Genomic DNA, 13,798 nt, shown 5'->3' on the forward strand with positions numbered 1-13,798 from the left:
AAATAAATATTCCCCACCTTAAAATCACTGCGCTCTTAAAAGTCTGTCTGCTGTCTCAAATTTAACAATATGGAACAGTGATGACCACTTAAAGGTGATTAGCAGATATAAATGGACTTGAACTTAAAACTAAATAGTAGCTTGGATTGGATAACATTTTGAAGTTCACAGTTTTCAACAATCTGGTTTCTGGTATTAAAAATAATAGATGCTTTTGAACCAGCAACACCAGGCTGTGGAATATTCACAGTGCAACATTCACTGGCCTAAAACTGGCATACTGTGGAAAATTCTTCAGGTGTAATAGTCGTGTGCGTTTACACAAATATCACTGAGCTCACACACGGAGACACTAACTCATTCACTACTTTTCTGTGAACCACAGGGCGGAATAATAACCTACTCATACGAGGCACAAATATTCAGACTTCCTCCAAACACACAAGGGAGGGAAAGGGGAGAAAAAAGCGATCAAATCAGAAACCTGGAATTACATTACGCCTGAGAACGTTAGTGCGCGCTATCATCTAAAATATCGTTTTGTTGCTCACTCTTTCATTAAACCAGAAGCTTCAGCACATTAAATATAAATTAAATCTGGTGTGAAAATGTGCTTTATCTAATTATGTGCTTCTACTTACAGTAACAGAAACGTCTTTGGAAATGCGGTAGACTCTCTAGCGCCACTCACTGACTAGTGGCGAACGCTAGAAGCGCAGCTGACCATTTGTGTATAAAATAACGTTAATTGAAAAAATAACGTGTGGGGTAAATGAAATAATCTTCTGATTAAATACAACATGGATTCGTATTATAAATAATAATAATAATAATAAAACAAAGTAAAACATAAACATAATAAAAACAATTCAGAGCAAATTCAGCTGAGTTCAAATAATGTCCAGTCAGCCAGTCATTATGAAAAAAACAAACTCGACAGTGATTAGGACATTGCCGCGAATGTCTTAGAACACTATAAAGGGAGTGTTTATATAGGGTATAAATTAACGAACAAACCAAAAAGTATCAAAATAATTGATTTTTAAAAATATTTTAAAGAAACCGCGAAGAGACTGAATATAGGAGCACAGCTAGTAACGCTCCGGAGACGCAGTCAGTTAGTGTTGCTAGGAGCAACGGTTATTATTCAAAAATATTTGAGCGCTAAATGCCAAGACTGACCAATCAGAATCAAGCATTCCAGCCATTTAATTTACAAAAGCAATAATAAAAACAATTAATGAAAATGTAAAAATGTAACCAAAAAATTAACTATATGTTTTGAATTTACGTTACGATTAATGTTCGTTGTTAGCGCTAATAACGAATATCAACTCAAGGTGCTGTGCGCCGAAATTAAGTTCGAACCAGGATGTGAAACCTGTCAGTGAAAGCACCGTCCTATCCTATGCCCCCGTCTGGGATGCCACATAATGTGTGCCAACGCGGCCTGGAGCTCAACTCAGGAGCCTATATTTATTTTGTGCATATTTCAGCTCTTGAAAATTCTGACAGGATGAAAAAACAATGTCAGTTTAAGGGAGGTAAACCAACTTTTATCCTGGTAATGTTAGCTCACCAAACGTGACAGTTAGATCCAAAAGGATGTATCATAATTAAAAGTATAAATCAATGAACTGAAATCACTTTATCTGAAAATACGTTAGCAAACAATTTCAAGCAGCATCTTGGAAACACAAATACACGATCACCTGCGTAATCTCGTGGATTAGCCTGCGTTACCTGGCGTGCGTAAAAGCGCATCAAAACGCACTGTTGCGCAAAATGCCTCAATACATAAATCATATTACAGTTTCTTTTATCAAAGAAGGCACCCAAACAGAAAAAGCAAAATGCTCACCTGCTTGTGCCAAAGTAAGGCACAGGAGGAGCACGAACGAGGTCTCCATGCACCACGGCCTCCGCTTCTTCCGAATATCCATAGTTCCCAAGTTATTTGACCGGTTTGGTTGGACTACAAGGCAGGACAGTTTCAAATTAGCTTTTTCGTTCTTTCCACATCAACTTGGTGCGCCTAAAGAGGTCTTGAAACGCACACCCACCTTGTTCTTCAATAAGTTATCTGTGTTATGTACAAAACTTAAATAAAAAGAAGGGAACGGGTAATAAATATGTAGTTTTACAGCTTGAAACCCCTAATGCTAGAGCCCCATTGAGTCTGAGTGAACAGAAAAGCGGAGAGAGCAGAGAGAGGCTTCAAATCACTCTCGCTCAATCTCTCTCTTTCTCTCTCCCTCTTCTTACTTTCTCCCACGAAATGCGAGGGAGCGTGTGTGTGTGTGTGCGTGAGGGGAGAGAGAGAGTGAATGAGAGGGTAGAGAGCAAAAAAAAAAGAGGGAGGGAAATGCATGCATACGGACTTCTGCGGCTTTCTACACGTTCGTTACGTGTAAGTTCAAGAACATCTGAAAGGATCTATATGGCCCAAAATATATGTATTCATCAAATGAGATGTTTGATGTTGACGTGCCAGCGATTGGCATGTAGTTCACTTAGTTTATTTCTCTCTATTTATTTCTGTTTCACAGCTGAACCATGTAGGACCGATGGGTCCGTAGGCATGAAGAATTTCAGCCGCCAATCAGATCCTTATCCGCTCGTGACGTCACGTGCCCTCTTCCCCATGCTCTTCCCTCCCTTTTGATGTCTCGGTCCAACTCGTTTACTCAAATTAAATGACCACGCCAGCAGATATGGAACGAAATCAACGTTTAGCCTTGTCAGCAAAACTTCATTTCGGTTAATCGTACACCTTTACTAAAAAAATGTTTCTTGTATGCGAAATATCAATGGCCTTCAGGCCGACTACTTTTTCTGTCAGTGGTTTATGGCGCGCAATTGCTGAGACTCCTCTCGCGCAAAATCTTTTGGCGCCTCTGAAAACACTTAACAATGTTAAACAAGATTCATCTATCATAAAGACGCGGAAACAACACGCAAACGTTTTTGTGACTTAATTCTGATGTTACAAAAGATTTCTATTTTAGGTAAATGCTGTTCTTCTAAACTTTCTATTCATCATAGAAACCTGAAAACAATCTCCTCAGCTGTTTTCAACATATTAACAATTATAATTAATTAAGTTTTTTGAGCAGCAAATCAGAATATTAGAATGATTTCTGAAGGATCATGTGACTGGAGTATTGATGCTAAAAATTCATCTTTGAAATCACAGGAATAAATTACATATTAAACTATATTCAAACAGAAAACAGTACAAATATTTCAGAATTTTACCATTTTTGCTGTACTTTGGATCAAATAAATGCAGGCTTGGTGAGCAGAAGAGACTTCTTTAAAAAAACATAAAAAAATATGACTGGCAGTGTATACGGTGTTAAGTATAATATTTGTTTTAAGTAGTTAATATATAAAAGTCATAGCCCTATAAGCAGACCTTTTAAGTTTTTTGTTTAAGTGACAAAAGTCAGAAAGCAGTGATTAAATGTAATTATGTGCTCGCTCCCATTTGATCTCTGATACACCAAAGAAACCGGTTCATTTTGATGTTCCTCCTTTCCTTCTTTTCTCTCATTACCTCTTATAGATGCAGCAAACTGCAGTTCTTCAGAGTAAGGGATAAAAAAAGAAACCCAGTCATTTATTTAGATTATGTGTTATCTTAAGCTCCTAGGCTTTTGAAGAAACAACCCTTATAATAAGTCTCTGGTTACTCAAATGAGAAAAAAAACGTTACTCATGGTTGCCATTGATTGGTAATAAAATTCCATACTGTCACCAATCACAATATGAGCTGCACTGTGCTCTTTTATGAATATAATAACTCCTATCAATATTTTTAAGAGCTGATGAGAGATTTTCCCTCCAGGGAAATTCTACTTTGCAAGAAAAAATGAATCAAATTAGTGCTTCTTATGTCTTGTGGCTCATTATGGCCTAAAGGAGACAATCCATAAACAATCATGGCATCCGTTTTTGTAAGGCCTCTGGCTGGTGCACACTAGCGTTCCTAAAATAAAACAGTATAATCATACACTTTAAATCTGTGGTGTTCCCATTGACTCGGAGAGGCCAGAGGAGAGTGTGAGAAAGAATAAAGGTATTTTTGAAAATGTGAGAAAAGATCATGGAAAATGAGGGATGTGGGTGGAAAGTGAAAATCAGGTGTACTATGCTATTTCACTGCTGAAGATAAAATGTAATGCAGTACTTAAATTCCTTTTGCACAAACCAATCATAAGTAGCATGGATATATTTGTAGCAACAGCCAAAAATGGGTCAAAATTATTCATTTTTCTTTTATGCAAAAAATCATTAGGATATTAAGTAAAGATCATATTCCTAGATATTTTGTAAGCTTCCTACCACAAATATATGAAAACGTATTTTTTGCTTAGTAATATGCATTGCTAAAAATTTTATTTTGACAACTTTAAAGGCAGTTTTCTCAGGATTTTGATTTTTTGCACCATCAGATTCTAGATTTTCAAATAGTTGTATCTCGGCCAAATATTGTCCTATCCTAACAAACCATACATCAATGGAAAGCTTATTTATTCAGCTTATTCAGATAATGTATAAATCTCATTTAAAAAATTGGCCCTTATGACTGGTTTTTTGGTCCAGGGTCACAAATTTGTCCAAAACTAAAAGAATAAATTCTAAAATAATAAATAAATTAAAAATATATAATATATAAGTACATTTTTTATCAATACAAAAATACATTTATAAATACATTTACATTTATAAATAAATAAACTATATAATAAAATTTTGGTCGTGTGGAAATGCAGATTGAAATTATTTATTTTTTTATTTATATATATATATTTTTAAATTAGCATTGATGCTAAACCTAACTGCAAGGCCTGATGTGCTGAGTAGGATAAAAACTACCTTCAGTTTTCACAATTACAGCATTTAGGGAAAAAAGGAAACTCTCTAAAATGACATTAAACAATTACATTTTTTGAAACGCCTACTGCTTGCCTGTCTGAAACCATGTGAACACAGACATTGAAAACATATAAAAAACAAGCAGAGGTTGGCGTACAGGTGAACACAGACCTTGAAAAGGTACAAAAAATACAGCTGGGTTGAAATGGCCTGAGACCAGTTTACATCCAGAGAAACACTGAAGCACAACTTCAGCTCAAACACTGCAAAGTACCTTGAGAACATCCACATAAATAGACGCCTGACATAATGTCTTGGCATTTGTGCAAACCATTTAATGATAAAACTAGAAAGCAAAAAGGTAAAAAGCCATTCAGAAATCCTTAAGACAGATGTTTCCCACCTTGAGCGAATACAGCTGTTGGGATTAATACAGCCTACTAATTTGTCCACAGTAATTTCAGGCTTTGGCGTTAGGCCGCTAGCCACGCGGTTGTGTAGGTTTCGGTTGGCCACCCATGCTAACAGACTTTATGACAACATCTAAGATTCGCCGCACGTGTGAAAAAATGAATTATCTCCCGATAGGGCTACGTGCTGGGCACGGAGCAGTTCAAGGGGGGGCACACGAAAGCAAACTCAAGTTTTCCTTGGAGACAGACACGGCAAGTGCTTGCGGAAAGCCTGGTTATTTCCAAAATGGGGACCTTGTAATTACAATAAAGCGACCAGATTATATTGCAGACTTCCTTAAAAAAGTCTGTATTTTACTGGGCAGGGCTGCAAACCACGCACACACACCCTAGCCCACTACAACACACCAAAATAGATCGGGAAGGGGGGGAGGAAATAGATTGGCATGTGTATATTTGTGTGAGCGTGTTTGTGAGGAAATGGACTGGGTTGGTACAGGGTTACAGCGGGAGCATTGAAACAAAAATTGCCTATGTATGTACCTCTGTATTATGCTACACAGAGCTCCTAGTAAGTAGAGACCCAGATGTAAGAGTGCAAAATGAAAGAGCGAAAGAGAATGGCTCAGTGATTTTGGATGCTGGACTCATATACGCCCATATGGGAAGGGTGAGACCGAAGGTCTCAAATGAAGCAAGCTTAATGCCAGCTTGTATGTAAGAGCCATATTAAAGCATCAGCTGTGCTAGTAAGAGTTTAAAGCAACAAATAAATGTTTGTTTGTTTGCTGCACAGACTATAATAGCATGTGTGAGCGTGTGAACACTGACATAAGCGCTCAGCTTGACTCATTTTTTTCAGATTTTCTAAATGTGGCTGCTGAATGCGCCTCAGATCATTTAGCACAATTATGCATCATTAAGCCATTTACTTCAGCTTATTCAGTCGCTGACTATACAACGGATACTTATAATGGAACATACACTGACAGCTCATGTAATGGACATTTCAGAACAGATATGCTACAGTTTCACCAAGAAAACAATGAGATTAAATGGAGTACAAAAGGAGTTTAACTAATTTCATTCACCTCAGGTTTTCTTCTTGGGAAAAAGACTCAAGTCTCTTGTGGTGTTCGAGAAGAGATCTTAAACTGTGCCCAGATGTGCTAAAATGTCTGCAACCAAAAGTCAGAGATCATATTTGAACTCATATTTCTCATCACATGTTTAAAAGGCCAATACTACCAAGTTTTCAAACAGTAAGATTTTTAATGTTTTTTTTTTAAGAAAAAAGCAATAAAAGTAAAAAGCAAAAGCAGTAATATGTAAAATATTTTTACTATTTAAAATAACTTTTTCTATTTGAATATATTTTAAAATGAATTTTATTCCTGTGATCAAACAAAATTTTCAGCATCATTACTCCAGTTAAATTTATTTTTTACTTTTTTATTTTTTTGGGAAATAAATTATAGAAATTAATACTTTTATTTAGCAAAAATGCTTTAAACTGATGAAAAGTGATGACACTGACATTTACAATGTTACAAAAGATTTATATTTCAGATAAATTCAGTTTTTCTGAACTTTCTTTTCATCAGTGAAATCTGAAAAAAATCTACTCAGCTGTTTTCAACATCATTTTTATTTATTTATGTATTTATTTATTTTTTTAGCAAATCAGAATATTAAAATGATTTCTGAAGAATTATGTGACTGGAGTAATGATGCTAAAATTCAGCTTTGAAATCACAAGAATAAATTACATTTTAAAATATATTCAAATAGAAAACATAAATTTTTAATAGTAAATATATTTCCAGATTGTACTTTTTTTGCTGTTCTTTGAATCAAATAAATGCAGGCGCAGAAGAGACTTCTTTCTAAAAAAACATTAAAAATCTTACTGTTCAAAAACTTTTGACTGGTAGTGTATGTATGTACATTTATTCAAAACAGGTGAAACAGGCAAGTGTGGGAGGAAGATGGAGAAGAGAATGACTGAAAATGGCTATGGAAAGAGATGATGTGAACAGAGAGAGAACAGGTACTGAACTATTTGAGAACTCACGGAAAACTTCACGGAGGGAAAAAAATCACTGGAATGAATAGGGAAGGTAAGGGGGGTCCGATGGCATGCAGCAGGAGAGAGGGAATGAATGAGGGCTATTGATGGAGAGAGAGAGAGAGGGATCAAACAGTATTTACCCAGAGAGAGAGAGAGAGAGAGAGAGAGAGAGGGTATGAGCCGAAGGGAGGAGGGAGGAGGTCAATTCATGTGACCCACTGACTGAAGTGGAAATGTGGGGACATACTGATGAGTCAAGGGAAGAGACGGTGATGCAGAGGACAGAGAGAGAGGATGTCATGAAAATTTCCTGGATGCAGTAGCAAATTGCATTACAAAATCTAATTTGAAACATGGCAGTAAAAGAGAAAAATCAACTGTTTTATACTTCTATATATGCACTGCCATTCAAAAGTTTGGGATCAGTAAGACTTGTCAATTTTTAAAAAGAAGTCTTATGCTTATCAAGGCTGCATTTATTTGATAAAAAAAATACAGAAAAAACAGTAATATTGTGAAATGTTATTTCAATATAAAACAATTGTTTCTATTTTAATATACTTTAAAATATGATTTATTCTTGCGTTGCAAAGCTGAATTTTCATCAGGCATTACTCCAGTCTTAGGTGTCACGTCATCCTTCAGAAATCATTCTAATATGCTGATGTATTATTACAAAGATCTATGTTGGCAACAGCTGTGCTACCATTTTTTTCAGGATTCTTTGATGAACAAAAAGTTAAAAAGAACAGCATTTATTAAATATATAAATTAACATATTAATATATAAATTTAATATAAATATTTTTTAACAATGTAAGTCTTTGCCATCACTTTATGCATCAAATTAACATATCCTTTCTGAATAAAACTATTAATTTCTTAATTACTGTTAATTAATTACTGACCGCAAAGTTTTGAACAGTAGTATATATTGTTCGAAAATTTTAAATAAATGCTGTTCTTTTTAATGTTTTATTCATCATAGAATCCTGAAAAAAGTATTGCACGTTCCAACAAAATATTAAGCAGCACAACCGCTCCAGCATTAATGATAAATCTGCATATTAAAATGATTTCTGAAGGGTCATGTAACACTGAAGACTGGAGTAATGATGCTGAAAATTCAGCTTTGCATCACAGGAATAAATGAGATTTTGATGAATATTAACATAGAAAAACTTTATTTTACATTGTAATAATATTTTACAATTTTTTCAACTGTATTTTCAAAAATAGCTTCAAATCTGTCTTTTGAACAGGTCCAGGCTAAATCCGCATTATTTTGGAGGAAAATCTGTGGAACAGATTTAAACATAGTAAAATGTGTTAACATGAGCTGGAAGTGTATTCATATCAAACAAGATATTAAATGAAGGGATAGTTCACTCAAAAATGTAAGTTTGCAAAAAATGTACCCTCAGGCCATCCAAGATGCAGATGAGTTTGTTTCTGCAGCATTTCATCACTTGCTCACCAGTGGATCCTCTGCAGTAAATGGGTGCCATCAGAATGAGAGTCCAAACAGCTGATAAAAACATCACAATAATCCACAAGTAATCCACACCACTCCAGTCCATCAATTAACATATTGAAAAGCTGTGTGTTTGTAAGGAACAAATCTGTCAAGATGTTTTTAACTTTAAATCACTGCTCCCAGCTAAAATACGAGGCATCTATAATAATATTGCCTTCTCCAGTAAAAAAGTCACCTTATCTTTATCAGGGGTGAAATATACACAGATCAAGCACCAGTTACAAGCAAAAACAGTCCAAAACAGCTCTAAATAAATATGTGGCAGGATTTTGATGTGAGAGGACAATAGATGGACTTTTTCACTAAAGGAAAGGGTTATTATGGATTATATATTTGGCTTGTATTTGGACTTGTATTTTGGCCAGAAGTTTAAAGACAAGACAGTTTAAAGTTAAAATGTCTTAATAATGGATTTGTTTATTTAGGACCAAATGATAAATTAATGATTAGCATTCTAATGAATCATAAATCAGTGGCATTTCTGTGGGTTCAGATCAATGTTGGTCTGCTTATGGGGTTCTATTGTGGTTGGGATGCTGCCTTAGAAGGTAGCTGCTGATTTAGGCAGTAGACAGCAAGGCAGCTGGCAGGAGTTTGGAATAGAGTGTACATGTCATTTAGCAGAAAGTTTTACAAAAACAACATGCAATTTCCAGAACACTAATTGCAGGAAAAACCCTCCAGGATCAGCCTAGAGCTGCATGGGTCAGTCATGCACAATGATGAATGTGATGATCTATGGACAACTAGTTAGCAGCTAGCTTCATAATCATTACAAAACTTCAAATTTTGTTTTGCATTTCATCTTAAGAAAGAAAAACAATGTATACTACCTTTTTCTCTACAGGAAAATAGGCATTTTTTCATACTTTTATTCAGCAAGGATGCAGTAAATTGATCAAAAGTGACAGTAAAGACATTTATAGTGCTACAAAAGATTTCTATTTAAATATTCTATTGAACTTTTTATTCATTAGATTTTCTCTAATGAATAAAAAGTTCAGTAGAATATTAAATAAATAGTATCTCCATTTCCACAAACATATGAAGCAGCACAACTGTTTTCAACACTGACAATAATAAGAAATGTTTCTTGAGCAGCAAATCAGCATATTAGAATCATTTTTGAAGGATCATGTGACACTGAACACTAAAGTAATGTGAAAAAAACAAACAAAATAAACTAACTGAAATTAAATTAAATATAAAAGTAAATTTATTTTTATTGCGGTTAGTTGCCATATATATCAGACATATAATTAAAAAAACAAAAAACAAAACGGAATTATTACAAATGTAACAAAAATTTGAATGAAAACAGAAATTATGAAAATAATCTAAAAAGTACATTTTAAGTGTTCATGTTTTTTAAATAAGTCTTTTCTGCTCACCAAGCCAAATATTTTTAACACTTTTCTATTTAAAATGTTTTCAAATTTATTTTATTTCTGTGATTTTAAAGTTATATTTTTAGCATCATTACTTCAGTCACATGATCCTTCAGAAATCATTCTTATATTCTGATTTGCTGCTCAAAAAACATGAATTATTGTGACACTGAAGACTAAAGACTAAAGAAGAGTAATTATGCTAAAAATGTAGCTTTGATCACAGGAATAAATTACATTTTAAAATACATTCAAACAGAAAGCAGTTATTTTAAACTGTAAAAATATTTCACAATATTACTGTTTTTGCTGTATTTTGAATAAAATAAATGCAGGCTTGGTGAAAGTAAAAAAAAACATTACAAATCTTACTGTTCAAAAACATTTGACTGGTAGTGTATCTTAAAATAAAATAATGTAAAACATCAAAAATGTAAATAAATAATATTAAATAACAATGATAATAATACAATATATTGCTGTATATTTTCATATTTATTAATTCAATATATTTTATTTTTTATTAAAATCATGAAAAAATAATACTAGCTCAAAATTTTTGAACAGGTATATTCTTAGTGATGACTTAGTGAAGTTGTAGGACCCTTAAAGGAGAAGTCCACTTCCAGAACAACAATTTACAAATAATTTACTCACCCATTTGTCATCCAAGATGTTCATGTCTTTCTTTCTTCAGTCAAAAAGAAATTATGTTTTTTGAGGAAAACATTTCAGCATGTTTCTACATCTAATGGACTGATATGGTGCCCCGATTTTGAACTTTCAAAATGCAGTTTAAATGCAGCTTGAAACTATCCCAAATGTGGTTGTAAACGATCCCAGCCAAGAAAGAAGGGTCTTATCTAGCGTAACGATCGGTTATTTTATTAAAAATAATACAATTTATATACTTTTTAATGCCAAACGCTCGTCTTGTCTTACTCTGCCTGGACTGTTTTTGTTCCAGTTCATGACAGTTAGGGAATGTCAAAAAACTCCCATCTCATGTTCTCCCTCAACTTCAAAATAGCCCTATATCGCTGTTTTACCTTTTTTGTTAAGGGTGTTTGATCTTATCTGCATGTTCACTTTGCAAAGACTGGGTCGGTACTTCTGCAGTGATGTAGGATGATTTTGAAATGATTTTTGAAGTTGAGGGAGAAAATACGATTGGAGTTTTTCGACATACCCTACCTGTCTTGAGCCAGAATACACAGAGTTCAGGGAGAGAAAGACAAGACGAGCATTTGAGATTAAAAAGAATTTAAATTGTACTGAAAATAAAATAACAGATTCTTTCGCTGGGTAAGACCCTTCTTCCTCGGCTGGGATCTAATACAGCAGAATTTGGGATCGTTTGAAGCCACATTTAAACTGCATTTTGGAAGTTCAAAATCGGGGCACCATATCAGTCCATTATATGGAGAAAAATGCAGAAACGTTTTCCTTAAAAAACATAATTTCTTTATGACTGAAGAAAGAAAGACATGAACATCTTTGATGACAAGGGGGTGAGTACATTATATGTGAATCTTTGTTTTGGAAGTGGACTTCTCCTTTAAGGCATCAATCATTCTCAGTGTTTCTGCATCTACAGAGCTGGTAAAGACAAACGTCTTAGCGTTACACTCTGCTCTACAGCATGTGTGAAACAACAGGTCTGTTTGTCAAGCCTGATCTGAACACATCAGCTTGAGGTGTCTGCGGCACAGACCATCCACACACTGTACCGTAATAATGCAGCTTTGTAGCTGGACTACAGCTTAAGGTGAGTAGAAGAGCCTCACAATGAGACATGCACTGCAGGGGGAGGATGAGGAGGAGAGGGAATGTACCACTTGGGTGTTGAGGAAGGGGGTGGGGTGGCCGGGGTAAAAGCCCAGAGAACAGAGGGGTCTTTTGTGAGGCAGGAAGGGAGAGACACACAGAGAGCCATAGGTACAGTACAGGCCTGATGGGAGTGGAGAGAGAAGGACAGATTGAGAAGTAGAGAGAGACGCAAGGAGGGTGGCCTTAAGACAACCAAACTTTAACATTTAGGTTCTACAATATGTAGATTTATACTGAACAAACCAAAAAAGATATGGTTTATTGTGAATAAACTCAAAGTGCTCTAAAGTGTTGGCTAGGCTACCACCAACTGTGCCATCACATTTTGTTGATGTGCAAGAGTTACATGATATATACGGTCATTTATTTGATCAAAAATACTGTAAAAACAGTGATATTGTAAAACATTATTACAATTCAAAATAACTGTTTTCTATGTGAATATATTGTAAAATGTAATTTATTTCTGTGATCAAAGCTGAATTTTCAGCACAATTACTCCAATCTTCAGTGTCACATGATCCTTTAGAAATCTGCTCAAGAAACATTTCAGATTATTATCATTGTTGAAAACAGTTGTGCTGCCCAATAGTTTTTCATTTTTTTCAGGATTCTTTGATTAAAGTTCAAAACAACAGCATTTATTTGAAATAGAAATAGTTTTGCAACATTAAAGATCTTTACTGTCACTTTTTATCCGTTTAATGCATCCTTGTTGAATAAATTGATTTTTTTTTTTCAAGAAAAATAGTGTTATCTGGGAAACTAGGTCAAGTCCTACATAAGACAACAATTATACATTTTGAAGAAAAACTTGGCAGAAATACTAAACTAAAAAAAAAACATCACTTGCTCCAATGTAGTTCACTTTTCCAGTCATTACAACAGTTGACACAACAACATCTAGTGAGTGACATCATGAATAAACAAACACTGGATGACATGGAATAATAAACCCGACCCTTTCCCCTTATTATCTTTCTGTTTCTGATCCTTGCTTACCTTCTCTGATCATCTTACAAAATCAGTTTCATTTTATTTTCCACTTTTTTGTTTGATCAAATTGTAATAGCCGGACGCAAAATGACTCACTAAGCCTGCATTTATTTGATCCAAAGTACAGCAAAAACAGTAAGATTTTAACTGCTTCATATTTGAATATATTTTAAAATGTAATTTATTCCTGTGATTTCAAAGCTGAAATTTTAGCTTCATTTCTCTAGTCACATGATCCTTCAGAAATCATTCTAAAATTCTGATTTGCTGCTTTCTCTCTCTCTCTCTCTCTCTCTCTCTCTCTCTCTTATTACTATTATTGTTGGAAACAGCACAACAGCTGAGTACATTTTTTTTCAGATTTCTTTAATGAATAGAAAGTTCAGAAGAACAGCATTTATCTGAAGCAAAAATCTTTTGTAACATTATATAGTCTTCATCATCACTTTTGATCAATTTAAAACATCCTTGCTAAATAAAAGTATTAATTTCTATAATTTCTTTCTCTAAAAAAAAAGCTTTTATTTCAGATAAATGCTGATCTTTGGATCTTTCTATATATTGACAATAATAATAATATATTTTTTAACAGCAAATCAGCATATTAGAATGATTTCTGAAGGATCATGTGACACTGAAGACTGGAGTAATGATGCTAAAATTCAGCTTTGAAATCACAGGA

The 13,798-nt window shown here is 34.3% G+C and overlaps 1 protein-coding gene across 8 annotated transcripts in view; it reads right to left on the reverse strand.

Moving 5' to 3' along the window:
• The window catches only part of col11a2 (collagen, type XI, alpha 2), a 40,855-nt gene extending 38,476 nt beyond the window's left edge, over positions 1 to 2,379 (reverse strand). For 2 of the 8 annotated variants that reach the window (XM_051136997.1, XM_051136994.1), the window contains exon 1: positions 1,862 to 2,365. In XM_051136997.1, the coding sequence (XP_050992954.1) occupies positions 1,862 to 1,943 (82 nt within the window). In that variant the 5' untranslated portion in view covers positions 1,944 to 2,365. Of the gene's footprint in view, positions 1 to 1,861 lie in introns of all 8 variants that reach the window. The other 6 variants (XM_051136991.1, XM_051136992.1, XM_051136993.1 and 3 more) reach the window with 6 other exon arrangements.
• Positions 2,380 to 13,798: the final 11,419 nt, after the last annotated feature.

This window comes from Labeo rohita, chromosome 19, assembly GCF_022985175.1.
Source record: "Labeo rohita strain BAU-BD-2019 chromosome 19, IGBB_LRoh.1.0, whole genome shotgun sequence".
In the NCBI taxonomy this organism is placed as follows: Eukaryota; Metazoa; Chordata; class Actinopteri; order Cypriniformes; family Cyprinidae; genus Labeo; species Labeo rohita.